This window comes from Hypomesus nipponensis, chromosome 18 (assembly GCF_054491055.1).
Source record: "Hypomesus nipponensis isolate SF chromosome 18, ASM5449105v1, whole genome shotgun sequence".
In the NCBI taxonomy this organism is placed as follows: domain Eukaryota; kingdom Metazoa; phylum Chordata; class Actinopteri; order Osmeriformes; family Osmeridae; genus Hypomesus; species Hypomesus nipponensis.
This window is the reverse complement of record NC_140378.1, coordinates 2,780,382-2,802,366: the sequence shown is the minus strand read 5'-3', so window position 1 is coordinate 2,802,366 and position 21,985 is coordinate 2,780,382. Positions and strand designations below refer to the sequence as shown.

The window sequence follows — 21,985 nt, the reverse complement described above, 5'->3', positions numbered from 1 at the left end:
TAATCTGACTATAAATAAATATAATCATCTATCCTGACACCATGCTTGGTAGAAGCAACAGGTGTTGTAAACTAGCTAGGCTACCTGATTTCATCCTTTACTGTCAGCACTCATGTTGTGCTGGGGGTACCAGGTGTATGAATACTAATACATACTGGAAATGGTTCCTCTCATGTCAGAGACAGAACACACTATTCACACCTTTCCTGTGCAGTGCTACTTATTTTGCGAGGACATCTCAGTGCAGTTTGCCGATATATATGCAATAGACTGGACTGTGGTAGAGACCATATGCTGTACTGCATTCCAAATATTTGCTTTTCGGTAAAGGTGAACTTGATTTGAGCTTGGATGGAGTGAGAACAGAACTCCTAGTGAGGCAGACAGTGCTTTGTGACCAGTGGTTGGGTGAAGATGCCAGGACCTTAACAACAACATGGTCAAGAGGTAAGAGAGCACCCATGTTACAGAAGCCAAGAGTGTCTGGCTGATTTACCTGTTTGAACCCGGGGGAAAGTCCTCCCCCTGTTATTAATCTGGGTTGTAAAACATGTGGACAAAGTCAGTGTCCAGGTTGGCTGTGTGTGTGTGTGTGTGTGTTTGTAAGGACGGGCCTGTGGCTGTCTGCACCAAAAACCTTTATTTCTCCGAGCTCCACCTTTGAAGGTTGAGAGCCATATCCGATGTACACAGTAAAGTCAAAGTTGGGCACTGAAGTGTAAGTGTAATACTATACAGCCTGTCTCTGTTGTGCAACGCTAATAAGGACCCCAAAAAAACAATAGGACTTTTTTTTTTTTTTTTTTCGTTTTCTTCAGCAAAAGAAAAAGATTCATGTAGAAACAAGCAATGTCTTGCATTTGGGTATTTCTCATCACCTTTTTACCTTAAAGCTAAAAAAAGAAAAGAAATTAAAATGGTAAATAAACACTCGCCCTCAGAATGTCATTTGCAGATGTTCGCTAATGCAACAAACCTGAACAAAACCTCCATTGAAAAGGATTTAAGTCATAGCAATACGCACACTGTATTAAAGTGTACAATTTGTGTCAAGGTTCATTGATTCTAATAAAATACTTTTTAAAATCCATATACATTTCATATATTCATCTTTTTTGGTATATGGATCCAAAATAGATATTGAAATCATAAATGGGGTGGGGGGGGGGTGGGGGTGGGGACAGAAATAAAACTCCAAAGCTACGAATGTTGTCACCTCCCCCTGTAGAGAGAGGGGGGGAGGGGAGGGGACTGGCCAAGCCATACAGCGCAGTATAACACCCACGTTAGCTCATTAGACACGCACAGTCGTGATCAAGGCACAGGGATCTTCTAAAAGTTATTTTTTTTCAATAAAGTTGTACAAAATAATACATTTTACAGTCTGTACAAGAATAATAGTTGAGCAGTAAAGTAAAGACAGACGTACAAAGAGCAAGGGGAGGAGGGAAGGAGAGATATGAAGGGACTGAGGAAGGTGAGAGGGATGGGGGGAATGACACCATGAGTAAAGATTAGTGTCCCATTTGTCATTGTCTTCTTTGTCTTTTCTTAATTTCAAGATTACTTTTTTCTCTAAAAACAAAACAAAGAGCGTCGCCAGTAAAGTAACAGTGCAGGGTACGGTAAAGTGAGAGAGGAAAGGAAAAAGAGGTGACGGGTGGAAGGGGGAAGAGAGAGAAGAGTGTATTTAAGAGAAAGAGCGCACAGGGCACAATGGCACAACAGTCTACACAGACAAACCAACTGTGGAGACGGTAGAAGGGTTAATGAGATCTGTAACGTAGATGGTGCTGTACTGTAGAGTCAGGATCCTGGCTCTCCACCAAGTTCAGTAAAAGTTTGCCTTTTTTTTCTTTTTTTTCTTACTGTTGTACCAAAAAGGCAAAGTCAGGTGACCATCCCGGAGAGGAGGAAGGGCATCGTCATTGTTGCCATAGGTGTGTCTGATCTCCTCCTTAGATTTCACTGAGATATGGTCCCTCTTCCTCTTCCTCACAAACAGCCTCTGTTCCAGCCGCTGTCAGTGCGACAGTCAGCTAGCCAACCAGCCAGGTGTCCCATAAGCCAGCCAACTAGCCAGCAAGTAGACAACAAAAACTCTGGGCTCACCCTGCCCATGCAGTCCAGTTAAAGCGTGTGTTCTTTTTCTGTATGCAAGCAGGTATTTGAGGGTAAGAGAGCAGGTGTAGATGTCTGTTTCTGTGAGAGAATGTGTGGTGTGTGTGTGTGTTTGTGTGTGTGTGTGTGTAACAAGGGAATTTACGTGACAATAAATGACCAAAGAGTTTGGGAGATAGTTGCGTTTGTGTGTGTGCGAATTCATATGGGTTCAAGTCCTGAGCACAGTGCTAAAGTACAGTAGAGTTCCGTTCTATATGCTGTGACCCAACGCACCCTCCAGGCGGCGCTGTGGAGCTTTGTATCTGTAGTCTGACCTCAGCCATCGCCCTGGAGACAGACCACACCCACACAGACGAGAGCAGGTTGCAGGTCAGGAGGTGTGGTGGGGGGGTGGGAAGGAGGGAGTGGCCAGGGTTAAGGGGGTAAGGTGGGGAATACAGGAGTAGACCATAGGTGGGAGGGGGGGGGGGGGGTCCAGAGTCTGTGTTTCGGCCCCCTCCCATCACAAGAGCTCGTACTGCCTCAGGTGCATCCTCTGGATGATGTCACGACAGTCGTTGAAGACGCGGCGGATGTTTTCTGTGTCAACGGCGCAGGTGAAATGGGGGTAGCAGTAGTGGCGGCCGTCACCGCTGGCTGTGCTGATCCTCTGTGGAACACACACACACACAGGAAGGATTAGGTCTATTCCGCAAGCTTTTCAAAGTGATTGCTTTATGAAAACGACAGGATGGGTCTTTCTGCACCTACCAGGAACTCATCTCTTATAAAGTACTTTGCCCTTGTGACACGAGGGTCCTCGCCAGGTTCCGGTGATGCTGAGGAAGAGGAGGAGAGAACTGATGAAGACGAAAACTGTTAAACTAACTGAAGTGGCTCTCTCTTGTGGCAGAATGTGATAAAGCATTCATCCAGTGGATAATGGTTCATGTGAGTCTGTGTGTGTTTTCTCACCATCGTCCGGTGTGGTGTACCGAGCAAACTCTGGGAAGTATTCTTCTATCTTGGATTTCCCTGCCAGAACTTTCTCTGCTAGCAGGTCCTGCTTATTCAGGAACAGGATGACGGAGATGGTCCGCAGCCACCTAGACACACATACATTTGTATTCAAAACATATACACAATGTGTGTGCGCACGCGTGCTCACTCGCTCGCGTGGTAACTTGTTACCTGTTGTTCCAGATGTTCTTGAACAGGTTAAGGGCTTCCTGTAAACGGTTGGTCTGGTTGTCCTCCCGGATCACCATGTTGTAGCTGCTACTTGCCACCACAAAGATAATGGCCGTTACATCTGTGTGTGAGGCAGACAGAGGAGCAGGACAAGGAGTGAGCATACAATGTAAGTAAAGAGCGGTAAAGAGGGAGACAAAAAAGAGTAAGGATTTAAGCTGAATATGAGATATGCATGTCTGTATCACCCTGTGTGAACCTGAAATCTAAGTTGTGTCAGTGTAAAGGTGCATCTCTCAACAGGAAGTTGAAACGTTACCATTAAAGCACTGGATCCATTTCCGACGTTCATCCCTCTGGCCTCCAACATCAAACATGCTGGAGGGGAGGAGGGGGTAGAGAGACAGGAAGTTAGTCAAGGAGACACCGCCACCCTGTGGGTAAACTAGGAATCACATCTAAAGAGCTAGAGTAGGCATGCACTGGTGAATGATGTATTTTCAATGAATACCTGGACCAGGACTTCTGATTTGCAAGAATTCTACTTCCTGTGCGCCCTACTTTACATGGATTATACTTACTGGAAATTGACTTTGTCCACCTGGAATCTCGTCTCGAAGATCCCAGAAGTGAGCACTCTGCACCTCAGCAGATCCTGTCAGAAGGGTAGAAGGTTACATCCTCCAGTGCATAATAGCATTTTGTATACATTGCATCAGGAGTTTTAGAGAGGAAACCACTGTCAGGTTTTGAGGACCTCCTCAACACATACAGTCAGACGCACAATGCAAAATGAACACAGGAGTGTGCGCATGCACACACTGTCAAACGCCCCCTTCCCCACGCAAACACACTCACCTGGTCTGTGGGAGTGTAGTCGTTCTGTTTGACAATGTCAATCTTGTCAAGAAAACTGCAGAGGTCAGGGAGACACAGGTGTAAGGAGAACAGCAAGGCAGCCAATCAGAAAGCATTGAAAAAATGATCAATATAACGTTCAACATTACTGGTAACTATCTACGTAACAACCGAACTACACCAAAGGGTAATACTTACAGTGCATCGGGAAAGTATTCACAGCACTTCACTTCTTCCACATTTGGTTATGTTACAGCCTTATTCCAAAATGGATCCAATTAATCTTTTTTCTCAAAATGATTCACAGAATAACCCATAATTACTGAGTGAAAAAGGTTTTTCATATTTTTTATAGATTTGCAAAAATAAACAAACAAAATTATTACATGTACTGAACATACGTTTTCACACCCTTTGATCAATACTTTATTGAAGCGCCTTTGGCAGTAATTACAGCCTCAAGTCTTTTTGAGTATGATGCTTGGCACACCCATTCTTGGGGAGTTTCTACCATTCTTCTTTGCAGGACCTCTCAACCTCCATTAGGTTGGATGGGGAGCATCGGTGCACAGCTATTTTTATATCTCTCCAGAGATGTTCAATGGCTTCAACTCTGGGCTCTGGCTGGACCACTCAAGGACATTCACAGTTGTCCCCAAGACACTCCTTTGTTATCTTGTGTGCTTAGGGTTGTTGTCCTGTAGGAAGATGAACCTTCGCCCCAGTCTGAGGTCCAGAGTGCTCTGGAGCAGGTTCTCATCAAGGATGTCTCTGTACATTGCTGCATTCATCTTTCCCTCGATCCTGACTCGTCTCCCAGTTCCTGCCACTGAAAAACATCCCCACAGCATGGTGCTGCCACCACCATGCTTCACTGTAGGGCCGGGTGATGGATGAGCAGTGCCTGGTTTCCTCCAGACATGACGCTTGGCATTCAGGCCAAAGAGTTCAATCTTTGTTTCATAAGACCAGATAGTTTTGTTTCTCATGGTCTGAGAGTCCTTCAGGTGCCTTATGGCACCTGAGTGGCTTCCGTCTGGCCACTTTACCATAAAGGCCTGATTGGTGGAGTGCAGAAGAGATGGTTGTTCTTCTGGAAGGTTCTCCTTTCGTCACAGAGTAACAGTGGAGTTCTGTCAGAGTGACCATCGGGTTCATGGTCACCTCCCTGACTAAGGCCCTTCTCCCTCGATCGCTCAGTTTGGCCGGGCGGCCAACTCTAGGAAGAGTCCTGGTGGTTCCAAATTTCTTCCATGTATGGATGGAGGCCACTGTGCTCAATGGGACCTTCAAGGCTGCAGAGGTTTTTCTGTACCCTTCCCCAGATCTATGCCTCGATGCAATCCTGTCTCAGAGGTCTACAGACAATTCCTTGGACTTCATAGCTTGGTTTGTGCTCTGAAATGCACTGTCAACTGTGGGCAGTTATATAGACAGGTGTGTGCCTTTCTAAATCATGTCCAATAAACTGAATTTACCACAGGTGGAATCCAATTAAGTTGTAGAAACATCTCAAGGATGAACAGTGGAAACAGGATAAACCTGAGCTCAATTTTAAGTGCATCCTTAATGATTTGAGTTTTTTTAATTTTAAGAGATTTGCAACAGTTTCAAAACTTTTTTTACGTTATCATTATATTGTGTGTAGAATTTTGAGGGAAAAAATGAATTTAATCCATTTTGCAACATGGCTGTAACATAACTTGGAAAAAGTGAAGTGATGTGAATACTTTCAGGATGCCCCGTACATAGTATTTTACATAGTATACCACAAACAAGGTGTTTGGTGATGATGTAGAACAGCAGACATACATAGCTTAAACAAGTGTAAAAGCTATGTGCTGGAACAAACCTTGCTTGTACATTGCTCTGTCCATAATAGAATGTCTATGTCTTCAGTTGTAATTCCAAAGGAGTCACTGCAGGGTTAACTAACCTACATTTATGGTAGTTTGAGATGGGCTGATGGGAGTCTAGTGACCTCCACACAGTCTTTGAGCCGTGTGTGTGTGTGTGGGTGTATGTGTGTGTGTGACTATGTGTGTGTGTGTGAGACTGTGTGTGTGTGTGTGTGTGTGTGTGAGGAGACGGGCATGCTGGCCACAGTGTGAAGAAGCAGAGAGGAATGCCAGAAGGCTGGATAAGCAGGAATGTGGCAGGCTAGGGTGAAATGTGACAGGAATTACTCCAGGTGAGACACAAAGCTGAAACCAGTCTGCACTGACAGTTGGGTGGAAACACACCAGGGACAAGCAGGGAGAGGTGGAGAGACAGATGAAGGGAGAGAGGCCGAGACAGAAGGAGAGAGCATGACTCTGTTTACACACATGCGCATTACCACCCTTTGTTGTGGCAACAGAGATGACCACATGACACACAAGAGCAACCTCGGCTATGGAATATCTACTCCCGAAAAAAATAATTCATGACATGTTTGCAATACTGAATTCAATAAGATTCAGAGTAAACATGGCAGTAGCATGTTCCATCCTTTTAAAGAACTTTCAATAACTCGCATGTCTACATAAGTGGGAGAGAGAATGAGTTAGGATGGAGGATGAGAGACAGAGAAAAGAGAGAGGGGAAGGGAGGGAGGGGATAGGAAGAGAAGGGAGTGAAAGAGATGGAGGACATGAGTGTGTTTATGTGTGGGAGTCACCGACAGAGGGAGAGAGAAAAAATTACATAAAGAGAAAGAAAAAGATGGAGAGAATGAAAGAGTAGAGTCTGACATTACAGAGCAGATTCAAAAATAGCTCCCAAGCGCCCTGGCCTCCAGCATGGTTGCCATGGAGACAGAACCACAGGCGCTATAAATAGACTATCAGCTCCAAATCTTGTGTGACTGGAGTAGGGCCAGCAAGAGGGAGAAAAAAGGAGAGGGAGGGGAAAGAGAGAAAGAGAAAGAAAAGATTGAGGCATTTGTGAGAGAGGGAGAGGGAGGGAGAGAAAAAGGAGCGGGACAGTCTGTGTGAGCAAGAGAGCACTGCGGAGTGGGAGAGAACGACAGAGAGAGGGAGGGAGGGAACAAAAGATTGGACTGTACCATCTATGCCACCTGAGAGGGGAGGGGGGTCTCCTACACCAATACAATACACAGCACTGTTCCAAACATCCTTACACACACCATGCTACTGGATACATAACGTTGTCAGATGAAACATCACACCACCTTCCCAGAAAACCCGACAGGCTCAAGCCAATACTGTTTAGTGATGTTTCCCTCCCACCACTCCTGTATTGGTTAGACCTCCCTCTCTTACTCCATATGACTCAGGAGCTGCCATTTTTGGTGCCTGTCATTGCAAATATCCGAGATCAGGTGATAGAATGCTACACCTCACAGCTTAGGAAAAAAGAGGGAAAGGAAGAGACAGACAGAGATAGAGAGACAGCAAGAGAGACATAAAGAGAAAGGAAAGGGGGAAGGTTGAATGTGAGCAACAACAAAAAAGCATAAGTAAAAAGGAAAGCCGTAATCTTGTTTGTGTTTACAAAAAAGAAAAAAAAAGAATGAAAACATGGAGGAAAAATGTACTGCTTGTGATAACCTGTATTGTGTTAGTCCTTCAATAAATACATTTTATATATATATATATATATATATATATATATATATATATATACACACACATATATATATAAAAAAGGAAAGCCATGAAAGAGCGTACAGCTCCAGAGGACAAAAAGAAAAACAATTGGGAGAGAAAGGGAGAGAGACAGACAGAGAAAGTGGAGGTGGAAGTGTTGATGCAGAAAGTCTTGATGTCATAGTGTGGGGTCAGTGTAGATGGCCACTGTGACAACATCAGGAGCGTAAAAAAGTATGTATTTGTGACCAGAGTCTCTGGACTGGGTGGAGGAGTAAAGACAATTTTGGAATCTAGCTTTAAACTCAGTCTTTCAGCCTAACCAGAACCAGACAATGCCCCATCCACAAGAACACTAACACACCCTCCTCAACCTGCTGGGTCAAACACAGAACCCATGTCAGGCCTGGAAGGACCACACCTGGAGCAAACACACAGATCAAATACGAGAGGTGAATTTGATTTGAACTCAAATTTGATCACAAATTGGATCACTTTTGATCTGATTCTATTGTGGCAGTAACACGAGATCTCAATCAAGAGCACCTCAGCTATTTGGGCAGTGTGTTTACGGTCTGGTCATATCTTGTGTAATACTTACTACTGAGCACAGTCGATCAGCTGGTACTCGTTGGACCTCTCGAAGCACGCCCTCACGCCCTCATCCAGCCACAGGGTTTTAGCATGCTCATAGAACTCCTGAGGAAGAGAGGAAGAAGGGAAGAAAAGGAGACAAATATATAAATCGAAATTCAATATTAGCATTAACATAGCGTAGAATAAATAAAATGCCATATCTGTGACAATAAACTGAATCAAGAAGTGAAGAACAGGCAGAGGGCCAGAGCTGTTGTCTTCAATCTCTCTTGGAGGACATCGGAGTGTGTGGTATCTTCTGTTGACAACACATGCTGTGTGCTTTGTGCAGGCCTAGGCCTGTGTACATGTTAGTAAAGATAAATAGGGGTATGGAGATACAAAATCCTACAGAGATAGACCTGACAAACCCAGATGACCTAAGAGTTGTAGCTACCACACCTGCAAAGCTAGCAGTCCATCCTGGCAGGCCTTGCTTGGTGTCAGACATTTATCAGATCAAGCTGACCATGCCTGCAGACCTGAACAGAAACTCAGGAAACAGACCAAGCATACCTAATCAGACTAACCTACCAGCGCACATCCTTCAGACCTTTCCAGATCATATCTAGCAGACCTAGCTAGCAGACAGACCTAGCTAGCAGATACAGCTAACATCTATCACATCTTGCTAGCAGACAGAACTAGTAAGCAAATCTTACATCTATCAGACCTAGCCAGGAGATATAGCTAACATGTAACATGCCTTGCTGGCAGACAGAACTAGCAAGCAAAGATTGCAACCATTTAGCAGATGTAGCTAGCAGATGGACCTAGCTAGCATCTCAACTGTAGCATTCCTGATAAGGCCTAGTCTATAGACTGGCATAGATGGTCTAATTGACAGCTGGACTGTTTTTTAGGTCAGAGACAGTAAGATTACGTAGACAACTGCTAGGATGGAAACACAATTTACAAGATTTTTCTGACGTTAAAACACATTTTGTTTAAATGTTTGTGGGATGTTTGTCAGGCTGATGACGACAGGTGTGTCAACAGCTGAGTCACACAGGTCAACTGTCCTATCTCCAAGCCAAACACACACTTCCTGGTTCAACACCTATTGCATAAGGAGGGAATGTCCACACAGGTGACCACTCAGTACTAGATGCTGTCTACTCTAATGACAGGGAAATACGCACAAAGACACGAGCACACACATGAAAGACACGCACACACGCTCACACACGCACAGGACACTTGACAGGAACAGAGATCAGGACATCATCTTCCCCTATTTACATAACATTTACGCAGGTATACCACGTTCAACAGTGGGCTTACTGGACGGAAGTACAGTAGAGAAAGCCTTCCCTGCATGCACTTCTTCTCAAGAGCTCCTCCTCACAGGCCTTGGTAACAGAGTTGTCCATCATCTGTCATGCGCTTACGGAGAGAGAAAAAACTCCCTTTCTAGTGACTCCTTATTGCATTACAGAAGACTAACCACAATTCTTTGGGGGACAGAGACTCAATGCCATATTGTTTTCCTCAGTCGGTTGTGCAGGGCCGTCTGGAGGGAAGTGAGTTCTGTTTCCTTTCCATCATTTCCATGTCAGCTTCTCCTCAGACAGACAGCTGTATGTTGTGTTCATCACAGGCACTGCTTTCATTAAAACAGACCAATCGGGTGAACTAGCCGCATCTGGACGATCAACATGTCTTCCAATAGCTGTAGGACCAACACCCCTCCAGGGGGGCATGCATCCCAAGATGCCAAATATAAGGCAGCCCAGAAACTCCGGCAGCCCAGAAACTCCGCCTGTGTGTGAACTAGGATACCAACTCTGGAGTTCCATGGACATAACAGTGGCTGCCTGCACTCATCCCCTCGGTCCTTTCCCCCTCCCCCATGTCCTACTCTCACTTTTTCAACCTGCTGTACTTTGAGATCAGGTGACCCGTCTAACCGGTTCCTTCTAGGCCTTACGGGAAGGATGGGAGGAGGAGTGGATGGGAGGATGTGTGTGTGTGTGTGTGGGGGTGGGGTGGGATGGTATGTGTGGAGAGGAGGTAGTGGGGTGGAGACATGACTGGGAAGACAGGATGGAGGTGAGAGGAGGAGATGGCTTAGAGAGAGTTAGAGGATCAGGACAGACTGACAGAACCAGGAGAGGGTAGATATGATCATGGGGGAAGAGGGGTGGGGAGTGGACCAGGTGGCTTTTGTCTATTGAGGCTTCCTCGGCCTTCTGAGAACAGCTTTGACCCTTGGGATTCAGTGTAAACTGACCGCAACTAGGGATGTGACAAGAAACACTGATGTTACTCAACTAACTAACAATAGCACAAGGAGTCCTGGACGATCAAACATGGCTAACTGAACTCTCCATGTCCATCCTATTTTCACCCAGCTCAGGTCTAAGGAAGCAGAAGGAAGACAGGCCAGGTCTACGAAGAAGCACAAAAGCGTGCTCTGAGGCGCCATTGTGTGAGGTTGGGGGCCTGGTGTGGCTCCCAGTGGGGGTGTTTAGCGGTGTTAAACAGCTCCACAGTAAAGCTGAGGTGCTGTGGGACCTCCTGGCTCCGTCCCTCGGCTCTCTCTATTACCCGGTTAAGACACCACAGAGACAGGCGCTGCGCTCATTAGAGCTCCAACAGCTCACACAGCAGCCTGGGTCTAGAGCTCCCAGCGTACCTGGGGGCAGCTGGCCAGGGTTGTGATTACACACAGCACACCCGCATGCAACCACACACGCGCATGCACTCGACCCTAATGACCAAGAGAGAACAAGAGCAATACAATCAAAGAGTGTGTGTGTGTGGCTAGTGGTTCTACTTACGGATGGAAACTCAAAGTCTTTCTGCTCCTTCTGACAGAGGACGTACTGGATCCGGTACTGGTTCTCTGGGCTGGCCAGCTGCACTGGGGGTGTCAGGGTACTCATAGCTGTTACTATGGTCTGAGGAGTGGAGGACACACGCACACATTGTTGTCATTCTTCTAGGCTTATTGGACAGGACATTGTTTTGGTGGTTATCCCTGTCAAAGGGTTGCCGTTGTATGGAAAAACTTACCTCTATAGCTTCTTTAATGTTATTCTTGATGTCTTGTATTTTCTGCTTTTTCTCTCTGCAACAGAATAACAGAAGGTTAAGTGTTCCATCTCAACCTATTCCCATTCAACCGTACCTGAAAGAGCCAAACTAGCCCACTATAACAGCAGCCCTGATGGGGAGGGGGGGGGCTATGGTCCTCTCTCTGACCTGCCTGGGGAAGGGGACTGGGGGGAGGTTACTGGAAGAGGGGAGAACCTTCTAGAAGTGACTGCCTAGTAAGTATCTGAGACAGAACCACAAATACACTATGGGGAAGTGGAGGACTTGGATGTCCGTGTTTACATGAAATGAGAGACAGAGATAGACAAGAAGACATAAAGATGTATGGTAAGTGAGACAGAGGCATCGAAAAGGTTTGAGTTCGTCAGAAGAAGGAGAGAAAGAGAGATAGAGAAAGCAAGAGAGGGGGGGGGTAAAGATAAAGGCGGGGGGGCGGGTGGACACGCCCTCTTGTTTATTGGGTTAGGAGGGAGATTGAGAAGGCCTTGTTTACATTTTCAACATGATAGTCATTAAAAATCACATGGCTCTTACAAAGCGGTGTGTGTACACTCAGATGTGTGTGCGTGTGTGAATGTGTGCGTATGTGTGTGTGAATGTGTGTGTATGCAGGGGAGAGAAAGTGAGACAGAAAATGGGAAGCTTGTGAGGAATAGTGGAGGTTCATGTTTCAGGACTTCCTGATGAACTCTACAACACAGGGACAGGACTACAACACACACTTCTTCTGTGGTACTTTCAAAGGATGCCACCAATACACACTTGCTAACGACAATTAGTTCATCCATAGCTATGTAGACAGGCAAAAAGCAACACCATGTTGACCACAACATTTGTGCTGGTATAGCCTAACAGACTTTCAAGTGTTGAGGAGTCACGAGATGGATCACACGCCATTGTACGCCTTAGGTGTTGATTTGCTAGTCCCAGTGCTGGATCTTCACACACAAGGACAACCATGTACACCCACACACCCCTAACACACCACCGGTTACCCGTTCAATGAAGAGGGTTTCTGTTTAGTCTTAAGAAACTTTGGAACACTTCCAGAAATTTGATAAAAAATGACATTCGTCCTGATCAAACAGTCCAACAACAGTTGTCAGAATTTCCCTTTTTCGAACAGATGTGACTGGTGTAGTTATGGTATTCAGATTAAGAATTCAAATTGAGGCAGAAAGGCTCCATTGCTACCTCAACACACACACACAGGGAAACACACCTGAGGATGCTTCCTCAGCTTGCTCTAAAACTAAATTAGTGAAACGTTTCTCAACGTTGCAGAAATAGAAGTACTGTCCAAGCATTTCTGTTTGATCCACAGTACATGTATCTATGTCGACATTGAGACACCCTTCCAATAACCCATCTATCAAAACATGCCCGGATTACCATATGAGATCCAAGCTGAGACTGAAACCACAGCCTAAGTGTTGGTAGCACCACCCCTCTTTCCATCTGAACCTTTCAGACCGAAAGATACTTACTCTGCATTGAAGCCATTGACGTGCAGGATCCTCATCTGCTTGACTATAGTGCTCTTCCCTGACTCCCCAGCCCCTGAAGAAAGAGATGGGAGGAGACACAGACAGACAGACAGACAGATCGAAATAAATCAAATCAAAGAGATCAAGTGTAAGAGGGAGAGAGAGATGGGATAGTGAGATCCAGACAGAAATGGAAAGAGGAGAGAGAGAGAAGGGATATGAATATTAGAACATATTTGGCATCAAATACATGACTTATGTCTTCTACTGCAGAACCACAGCATAAAACTGGACTGGACAGACAGTCTCAGAGTTCAAAGGGACACATCTACCATGAGGTATCCCCCATTACCACAAAATACTTCTCGTCACACAAATGCAAAGGCCTTTCGGGTTTATATATTTGGTTTATAGGAGTTCTTATAGCCAACATAAAAGACCCATGGCCACTAAAACCACACTGACTACAACTCCTAATGACATTTTATCCTTCTTGAGAAACACAGTTCCCATCCTGGAAGATGGGCAGGACTGGTGTTGATCCAGGAATAGTGGACAGCACCTGACCAGGTTAGCATACCTGGCCAGCTATGACTGGTTTGAGGTACTGGTTGCTAGGTGAACAAGTTCACAATTTGCAGACAAGGGCTGAAAATTAAGACTGAGGTAAAAAGTCAGATAAACAGTAGAGATGAAGACTGTATAGCCATCCAAATGACAGAATATTGTCACTTATCTTCACATGGTCAAAACTATGACTATTTGCCAAACCTACCAGTCTTCTGCATCTGAGAACTTGCTCTCCAGCCCAGATCTGACCATCAGTGTGATGACATCAGGAGAATATCCTCTCTTATGATGTAGAATCTCATAAAATTATCATGTGAACTCTGCCACATTAACCAGAGAGTTTACAGTTGACACCATTAACATCACCTGCAGGCCTGGCTGGCAGTGATTAAGAAGTAAACAGTAAACAGCCAGTGCTACTAAACAGGTATTGTTATGGTTATCTTCTGCTTTTGCCTGCTGTTACCACAACTTCCTCCAAGTAGGAAATACCGGTATGTCATTTAATATACTCTTCATGGGCATTCTCTAATCAAATATTATCAATCACATGGGTACATTATGACTGCTTGTGCATGATAACACTGTACTATAAGCAGAGTTCAGAAGAGACAGTAGAGACCAGAAGAATGGGAATAGGCCTCAGTTAGCTACAAAATCTTCACTCATAATGGCAGGCCTGTGTTCATAGCAACAGGCTGTTGCGTTTGTGCTTCCGAAGTACACACGCACAAACAACCACATGTTGAGGGGGTAACAATCTAATGGACCACTGGCAATGTTTGGAATGCAACAATATATCTGATTTACTGTTGTGGGTGAATAAAGTTATCTTCCTGTAGGCTACATACACACAAGGCTGAGGAGGTGAGTGTCAGCTTGTAACACACACTCCACCATAGCAGTACAACATGCAGGAGGTCCTAGGTTGGCAACTCAATAATCCACTTCACACATCCGATAGCACAGTGTACTGTTTATACAGGACGAAAGCTATAGGTTGGAACAGGCCTGGCCTGCACCAGATCTGGTACCTATTTCTCATGAACTCACCCAGAAGTAGTAGTCTGTGTGTTGCTCTGTATAACTGTTTGTCCTTTTGAAGCTGCTTCTCTATCTTTTTGTTTGCTTCTCTTTGAGCCTTCTCCTCATTTCGCTGGTCTTCCGTCTTACTGTTGCTCAAACAACCCATCTTCCCGCAAGAAAAGGGGTCCAGGGGAGGGGGGGTGTGTGGAAAAAATAAATAAATAAACAAACTATTCTAGATCCCTCGTTTGACCCACGAATTTGGGAGCAATATCAACGACATGTATACAGTTTGAAGTTTAGTGTTGCGTCAAACTAATGTCTGTGTAACAATGCTGCCGTCCTTGGTTGGAAATTATGTGTCCATAATGCGTATTTTCACTAGATTCTGCTGTCAGAAGGGCCAGGATACTGCTAGTGACGACATCAAGGCCGCCTTCTCAGTTTTGTCAATTCTCTTCGGGTTTTCCTTCCTCACGTGTAGTTTTTATGTACCGATAAAGATTATAATCCACAGATTAATGTGTTAATATACGCTTTTACTTGTTATGATTCCAACTGAACACAACATAAATAACCTATTTTTATTTCACGAGCGGCCCGGGTCTCACGTCTCACTGTTGCCCGTGACAGCTACCCAAACTCGGCATGACAGAATAACTCCGACTGTCAAATGGCACGGATCTTTTTGACACGGGTTAAATAAAGCATTTCTTAAAGAAAATTGATGTTTTCAATGTATTTCCGTAAAGCCTGTCTTTCCCCACGCAGTGACGACAGAGGGACACTAGAAAAATATTTACACCTAAACGGGCTACATGTGTAATAATTTCTCTGCTTCCGTCTTCATTAGACTCCTTTATAATATGCAAAACATGTTCAAAGGGCTTAACTGTGACTCCGGTTTTAGGGTTAGATCCTCCAAATAATTGAATTTTCCTGATTTTCCTCCTTATTTGCGATGGCTGTTCCTTGCTGGTTTTTCTCAATCCAAAGGCCCCTCTTAGTCTTCTCTTTTGTTGCTGAAATGTTTAACCCTCTTCACATGAGCAAGTCTCCTAATAATGTACGGTTAGTCTCCAACTCATTCTCAGATTGGTTTCGATTCTTCAAAACGTGACAAAAATGCTAAAATCCTTCGAATTTTTCCCGTTTCTTGCAGGTAGCCTGTAGCCCGCTGTCAGTCTCAGTTTTATATTCCTTTTTAAACCGAGTGGTAGATTGAGCCTACATGTGCATTTACATTCACAAATATGACACAGGCTATAATAACACATTCCACTGTGACGGCTGCTTCCTCCCGGGATGATCGTGGAAGTTGGAGAAGGGAATAACCTATTCTTGAAGGTATTATTTTCCCCTTTTCTCCGGGAATAGTACATAGAGATAGACAGCGCTGAAGAGACGGGGTGGGGCAAACAGCGCTCATTGAACCCTGGGAAGAACCGAGAGCTCCATCACATGATAGCTCAGAACGTCAGCATGGCGACATTCTGCGGAGAAAACGGCGCCCCCTGTAAAGAAATGGCTGACTGGACCCTCAACCCGGGGCCAATGGGAGTTTTGGGGGACCTTGATTATTTGTGCCGTGTGCCTTGGCTTTGCATGTCAAATAGAAATGTATTTTTTAAATCAACCTTTGCGGCCATAACATAGCCTGTGCGCCTTCTGTCTTTCCTTCCAGACAGTGTAGGCTAATGTCAGTGGCTCCAGGTGGCCAGATCAGTGTGGAGAGTAGCCAGGTCCTCTGTCCGAACCACAGCAGCAGCAGCAGCCCATTCCTCCTGGTGCTGAACATGGTGGCCAGGCAGCAAGGAGCAAAAATACCTTAGACTGACACCCTGTGGCCACACATTGTAATGTCCTTTCAGGTCCCAATGGGTTCAAGGACCGTGCACCTCTCTCTCTCTTTCTATTTCTCTTTCTGTTTCTCTCTCTCTTTCTCTCTCTCTGTCTCACAAACACATGCTCACACATAACATAAGGACATGTTTGTGTGTATGCATGTGTAAGGCGTGATATCTGATGATGATGGTATATCTCTCTCTGTCTCTCTCTCTGTCTCTCACTCTGTCTCTCTCTCTGTCGCTTTCTCTCTCTCTCTCTCTCTCTGTCTCTGTCTCTCTCTTTCTGTCTCACAAACACATGCTCACACATAACACGCATACAGTTAAACAGCATTTTTGTCACAATGGCATATTTATCTATGTCTCTTTCTGGAACTTGATTATAGCCATGCCTACCTAATTAAGTCCAAGCATCAGCTGTGAGACCAAGACAACATGAGGGAGTCTGGGCATCTTTTGGCTTTCAGTCTTATGCTCAAAAACACAAATCCCTGGTAATTTATGAGATAACACACACACACACACACTGTCACTAATTCTCTCCTGCCCTGTCTACAATTTAACATATTGATAATCAAATAATTGACAGCACACACAGTTTGAATTAACAGAGAGACTGAGCAAACTATTGCAGATCTAATATGGAATGTACATGAATGATCCAATCCAAGAATTGCACACACAAAATGCAAAATGCCTCGCATCTCTTGCAAAAGCACTGCATTCAAAATATCACAAAGACATTTCAAAAGCAAACATTTGTCTTACGTTGCAAACACCTTTGCCATAATGTTACATTTTTGGATGTCATCTACACACAGTTATTCAAAACCTAAAACTCTTTTTTCATGAGCGCCTATGTAAATTTCTGTAATGGCAAAGATATTGAAAAATTCATGGTAAACACGAAAACAAGATTGAAACCAATTTTTTTTTTACTTTAAGTATTTGTGGTTGTTAATGCATTATTACACAGTTAGAAAGAAAGACTCTAGTATGACAGAAACCAAACCCAATTTTGAAAAAGGGGATTACGGACTGGTGTGTGGTGGGGGGATCAGATGGCTGAGCGGTTAGGGAGTCAGACTATTAATCAGAAGGTTGTTGGTTCGATTCCCGGCCGTGCCAAATGACTGTGTCCTTGGACAAGGCACTTCACCCTACTTGCCTCGGGGGGAATGTCCCTGTACTTGCTGTAAGTCACTCTGGATAAGAGCGTCTGCTAAAAGACTAAATGTAATGTGTGTGCGTGCGCGCCATGAACAGGAGCATACAGTAATATATACTATTTTCTACAATATTGTCAGAATGTCTTCTTACAGTCACTGTACTGTTGCACAGTATGATAAATTAATCCACCAGACTGTGACCAATCATGCAGTGCACTGCAGTCAATTGATGCATGGGTGCTAAAATATATGTATGTGTATGGTATAGCGTGTGTTGTGCTGACACAGCTATTATGTGTACATTAGAACATGTGTACATTACAGTAGATTGTTACATAGCTGTCATAATTTCTACAGTAAAGGTTCAAATTATACCCACCACTGTAAATCGACTCAAATTAGGCTATTTATAGGCCTATTCCGAAGCCATAATTGGTTAGTGTTGAGTTAAGCAATGAACGCTTGCACATGTGAGGAGTTAGTGTGAGGCCCTGATGAATTAGTGTAGCATTTTGATTGGTTGTGTTTGAAAAAGGAAATCAAGAGAATTTTGTGTGTTACGTGAACTGCGTGTTGTATTTTGCAAAAAGTGTTTTATGAAATTGAAAACTGAGTCAAAGGCCAAAAATGTGTGTTGTGGTTTTGCATATTTGGTGTGTGGTCCTGGTGCTTGATTGTCAGGTTTCAGAAATTGTGTGAAAAGTAAGGATTTGAAGTGTAAGCAGTTGAAAAAAACTGTAAAGGGACATTTCACAATATTCTTTTCACACTTGAGGGACAATTGCAGTTATGTCTTCTCAACACTAGATGGTTCCAACCCCACAATTATTAACAGTAAGATCAACATGGGTCAAACAGCATGTGAAATCCTCTTCACTATGAATGCAGTTTGATGCTATGCTTGGTTGAGCTTGAGTAAAAGAGTAAACCTTGGCACTTGGCCCGCTGTAGGAACACAAGTAAATGCATGTTTTAGTATTTGAAGCTTCTACAAAATAGATGCAGGCTCAACACATTACCAACATCAGAATCAGAACTGGTGTTTATTCGCCATGAAAGTTTGCACAAACAAGGAATTTACTTTGGCAGGAGAGCCTACCTAGGCAGCCATTTTCGGCGCCAACTAGAAAAGTTACAGCATAACATGAGGAGAGAGGAGGAGAGAAAAAAGCAACCCCCAGACAATGCTCCTAGAGGAGTACAGTGTGGGAACAGGCAAAAACCTCAGCACACAAGCCCAACAACATTTACAAAAACACGTGCAACGGGGAGTGGGGGGAGGGTATACAAGCAGCATCTGGACCTGCAGCCATGGTAGGCGCTGGACACAGACCCGCCAGCCACCCTGGGGAAACAAGCAGTCAAAGGCGTTGGATGGGGGTGGGGGGGAGGTGATATCTGTAGTACGTGAAAGTTAATGTGTGAGTAGGTCTGGGTTGGCGCCCTCGACCTAGGCCACAATCAGTCCGATTCTCCCTATGCAGATTGTGTTGGCAAGGAGACATCCTTGGTCATGACCCGGGTAGAGACCAAACCACAGATGTCGGTAGGGGGGGGGGAGCAAGATAGTCTCGCTTCAGCGCTCTCCAGGGGAGTTGTTTTCTATCAACGGCCTTGGCCATAGCCTGTGCTGTTTACGGGGTCGAAAGTAGAAAAGATTGGGGTAGTTGTTTTGAAGAGTGGCCGCAAATCAATTGTCACGTCCACCTTTCAGGAAGGTCTCCAACTCCTCCATCTTCCTTTGCAGAGCCGCAAACTTATCCCTGTTGTAATCCATACTGCGTTGTAAGTTCACAGTCTGAGCGCCAACAGCTCTGCCACCGAATCAATCAGTTCGGGAAGCCTAACGGGGCTTTTGATGGCCGCAGCTGTTTCCTTGAATTTCCGATATACAAACCTACCGCCTATTCCAAACAGCAGAAAGCATGTAATCACGGTTCCGAATATGAAGATGTCTTGACGTCCTCCATGGAAAGCGCCGCTAGACACACGATACGCCAATTCGCCCACGCGTCCAACATTAGACCAAGACAACCTCCCAGAGGTCGGAGGGCGTAGGCAGATGGTGGTCCCCAATGTCTACAACAGTATGCCAATTATTCAAAGAGTTTCATAAATGTCATTGATTGGGGTTTTTTTCTATAAAATGTTAAAGCCAGTATGTCTGTCGGGGTCTGTCTTTTTGGGGGAAACCCAGACCTACGGTTAGGCTGACCAGCTGTCCCGCTTTGCGTTGTATCGCACAGCATTTTCAATATGCGTCGTGCAGGACAAGGGGTGAAAATGCTGTGCGATACAATGCAAAACAGGGCAGGTGGTCACCCTAGCTACGGTTGAGGACAAGTTTAGCTGGAACTACCAGTCCTGACTACGCTGCTAGTGACTGCTTCACGAGACCTGCCTGTCAGCACAAACGGGCATCCTCGGGGGGCTACTTCCTGCTTCTCATAAGTCCTGAACATCCGTAGCGTGTTACTCAGAGCTCCGCTTGAGTAATAGAGCGCCTCCGCCTTGTCCTCTTGCTCTCCTGGTCTCTGCCGCCATTAAATAAGAGCTGCAGTCTCAGCACTCATTCCCATAATCAATGTATATATATTCTCTGTAGTCTTCAGAGAGTAATTGAGTGGCTCTCTCCAGGGCGGAGTTGAGTCCCTTGTCAGGACTGGGTATGAGACGCCTGCTTGCACTCACATTGTTGTGTTAGCTCGCCATGGCTGGCTTCGTAACCCCACACTGACCTATGGATCAGTCCTGTAGTTCAGTTGAAAGTCCTTGCTTAGTTCAGTTTGTATTGAATGAGTGAGCCCATAGAAAACGATAGGGATTTTTCAACTGAGTAGTTGAGTAGAGCTATTGAGTAGAGCCATTTGGAGTGTATGCTCTTAGTTCAATGAGAGACTCACACAAGAACATGTGTTGTGGGGCAGGGGTGATTACCAGTACATCAGGCAGCACCCCCCCTGTCCCCCTGAAACTTCCATCATGGGCAAGCAGATGGATGTCCGTTTAGAAGCCTCTTTAATTACAGGTTCCAGTGGCTTCCATCGACTAGCTGTTGTGTGTGTCGCTTGGTACTGGATGTATGATTCCGAGGTCCCGTTTGTTGTCCATGCATCAGTGGTGCTGCTAACAACATCAGGGTCAAGGCAGAGGAACTGCTGAGAGACTCAATACCTGCTCTACTGCTGTCCCATCCACTTTTGTCCTGTCAGGTGAACAATTTGTGTTTAACTTTTAAGGTTCTAGCTTGAGTCAGGGGTAATAGTCTACCTGGAACCATGTTCCCAAAGGTATTTTGTGGTACTTAATAGAGTAAAAGGTAGCCCTTTTATAAAAACCTTTCTGCAGCTACTTTGTCCTCTGTGGCCTTGTGTCTGCGGTTTGATCTTTTTAAGAACTAATATCAATAATTAATTCCTATCCACAAAATAAACGTGTCATCCATAGCAAAACTTTGTGGTATATAGCTACGTGCCATTAATGTGGAACAGATCAAAGGTTGTCCACTTTCCACATCTCAGGTCACCAGCTCAGTGAAAAGGCTGTGCCTGTTTAAAGGGTCAGGATGATAAAACGAATAGTTTAATGGCTGAGCATTTCTCCTGATCCATCTCGCTACCCTCTCCCTGCTTTCTCCCTCCAAACTGCCCCGTCTACAAGGCCCTGTCCACAGTTCATTGCTGTAGTCACAGTCTCCTAATGGTCTCACTAGCAGCCATGAATATTAGATACACTTCCCCTTCTCCAGAGAAAACTGATGAGCCAGCCTTGAAAACACAAGCACACACACACAGTTCAGCAACTGAGAACAGAGAACACCTCAAACATATCAGACTCCAGAATGTCTGGGTCCTGACAAAAAGCAGGTTAGCTATGGCAACACGCTGATAGGTTGAACCTTCTGGCGTGTGCTGAACTGATAGCAGTTGTCAGAGGTACACAAGACCTTTCATTCTCTCTTTTTGTGTCTGTTACTTCCTGTATGAACAGTGAGGGATCTTGGCAAACCTGATGATGGAGAGGAGATTTCCTTGTGAGGTAACAACACCGGATCACTGGCTTTGTGGACTGCGAAGGGAGGGAGGGGCATCTCAGACAGGGAAGGGTGGGGGGAGTGAGAAGGAAGTGGCAAGGGGTGAAAGAGAGAGAGAGAGAAAAGAGAGAGACATCGAGAATGAGAGACAAAGATAAGGGGAGTAAAGATAGGGACCGATGGGTAGAAAGCATGAAATGAATAGAGGAGGCAGAAGCGAGCGAGCAAAACATCATCCCATGTATTAAAACAACTCTTCTAACTTTGCTTCACCTGTATCTGATCTAGACACTACGGTCCATACTGTTGTTGCGTAGTTTTTGTCTCTTGGTCCTCAGGTCTATTGATCCTGTCTTGTTGCTACCTTGTCTGTAGTATCAGCAGCTGCTGAGAGAGACTGGGAGAACCCCAGGCA

General features: G+C 44.9%; 1 protein-coding gene across 2 annotated transcripts; it reads right to left on the bottom strand.

The window, feature by feature from the left end:
• Positions 1 to 621: 621 nt before the first annotated feature.
• LOC146250847 (guanine nucleotide-binding protein G(s) subunit alpha-like) lies at positions 622 to 15,950 on the bottom strand. Of its 2 annotated transcripts, XM_084679374.1 has the most exons (13): positions 15,415 to 15,950; positions 14,549 to 14,687; positions 12,926 to 12,998; positions 11,397 to 11,451; positions 11,162 to 11,281; positions 8,344 to 8,441; positions 4,153 to 4,207; positions 3,876 to 3,949; positions 3,614 to 3,672; positions 3,295 to 3,415; positions 3,079 to 3,209; positions 2,875 to 2,963; positions 622 to 2,773 (listed from the first exon to the last, which is right to left on the bottom strand). In XM_084679374.1, exons 2-13 carry the CDS (start codon positions 14,685 to 14,687, stop codon positions 2,627 to 2,629), a joined length of 1,161 nt encoding a protein of 386 aa, XP_084535500.1. In that variant the 5' UTR covers positions 15,415 to 15,950; the 3' UTR covers positions 622 to 2,626. The 2 variants fall into 2 exon arrangements, with proteins under 2 accessions (XP_084535500.1, XP_084535501.1); XM_084679375.1 differs by having other exon boundaries at positions 2,875 to 2,942; positions 14,549 to 15,945.
• Positions 15,951 to 21,985: the final 6,035 nt, after the last annotated feature.

Coding starts and splice junctions, on each gene's coding strand:
- LOC146250847 (XM_084679374.1), bottom strand. CDS start 14,687: ATGGGTTGTTTGAGCAACAGTAAGACGGAAGACCAGCGAAATGAGGAG. Junction 12,999..14,548: donor ACACAGACTACTACTTCTGG/GTGAGTTCATGA, acceptor CTCTTTCTTCAG/GGGCTGGGGAGTCAGGGAAG. Junction 8,442..11,161: donor AAGACTTTGAGTTTCCATCC/GTAAGTAGAACC, acceptor TCTCTTCCTCAG/GAGTTCTATGAGCATGCTAA.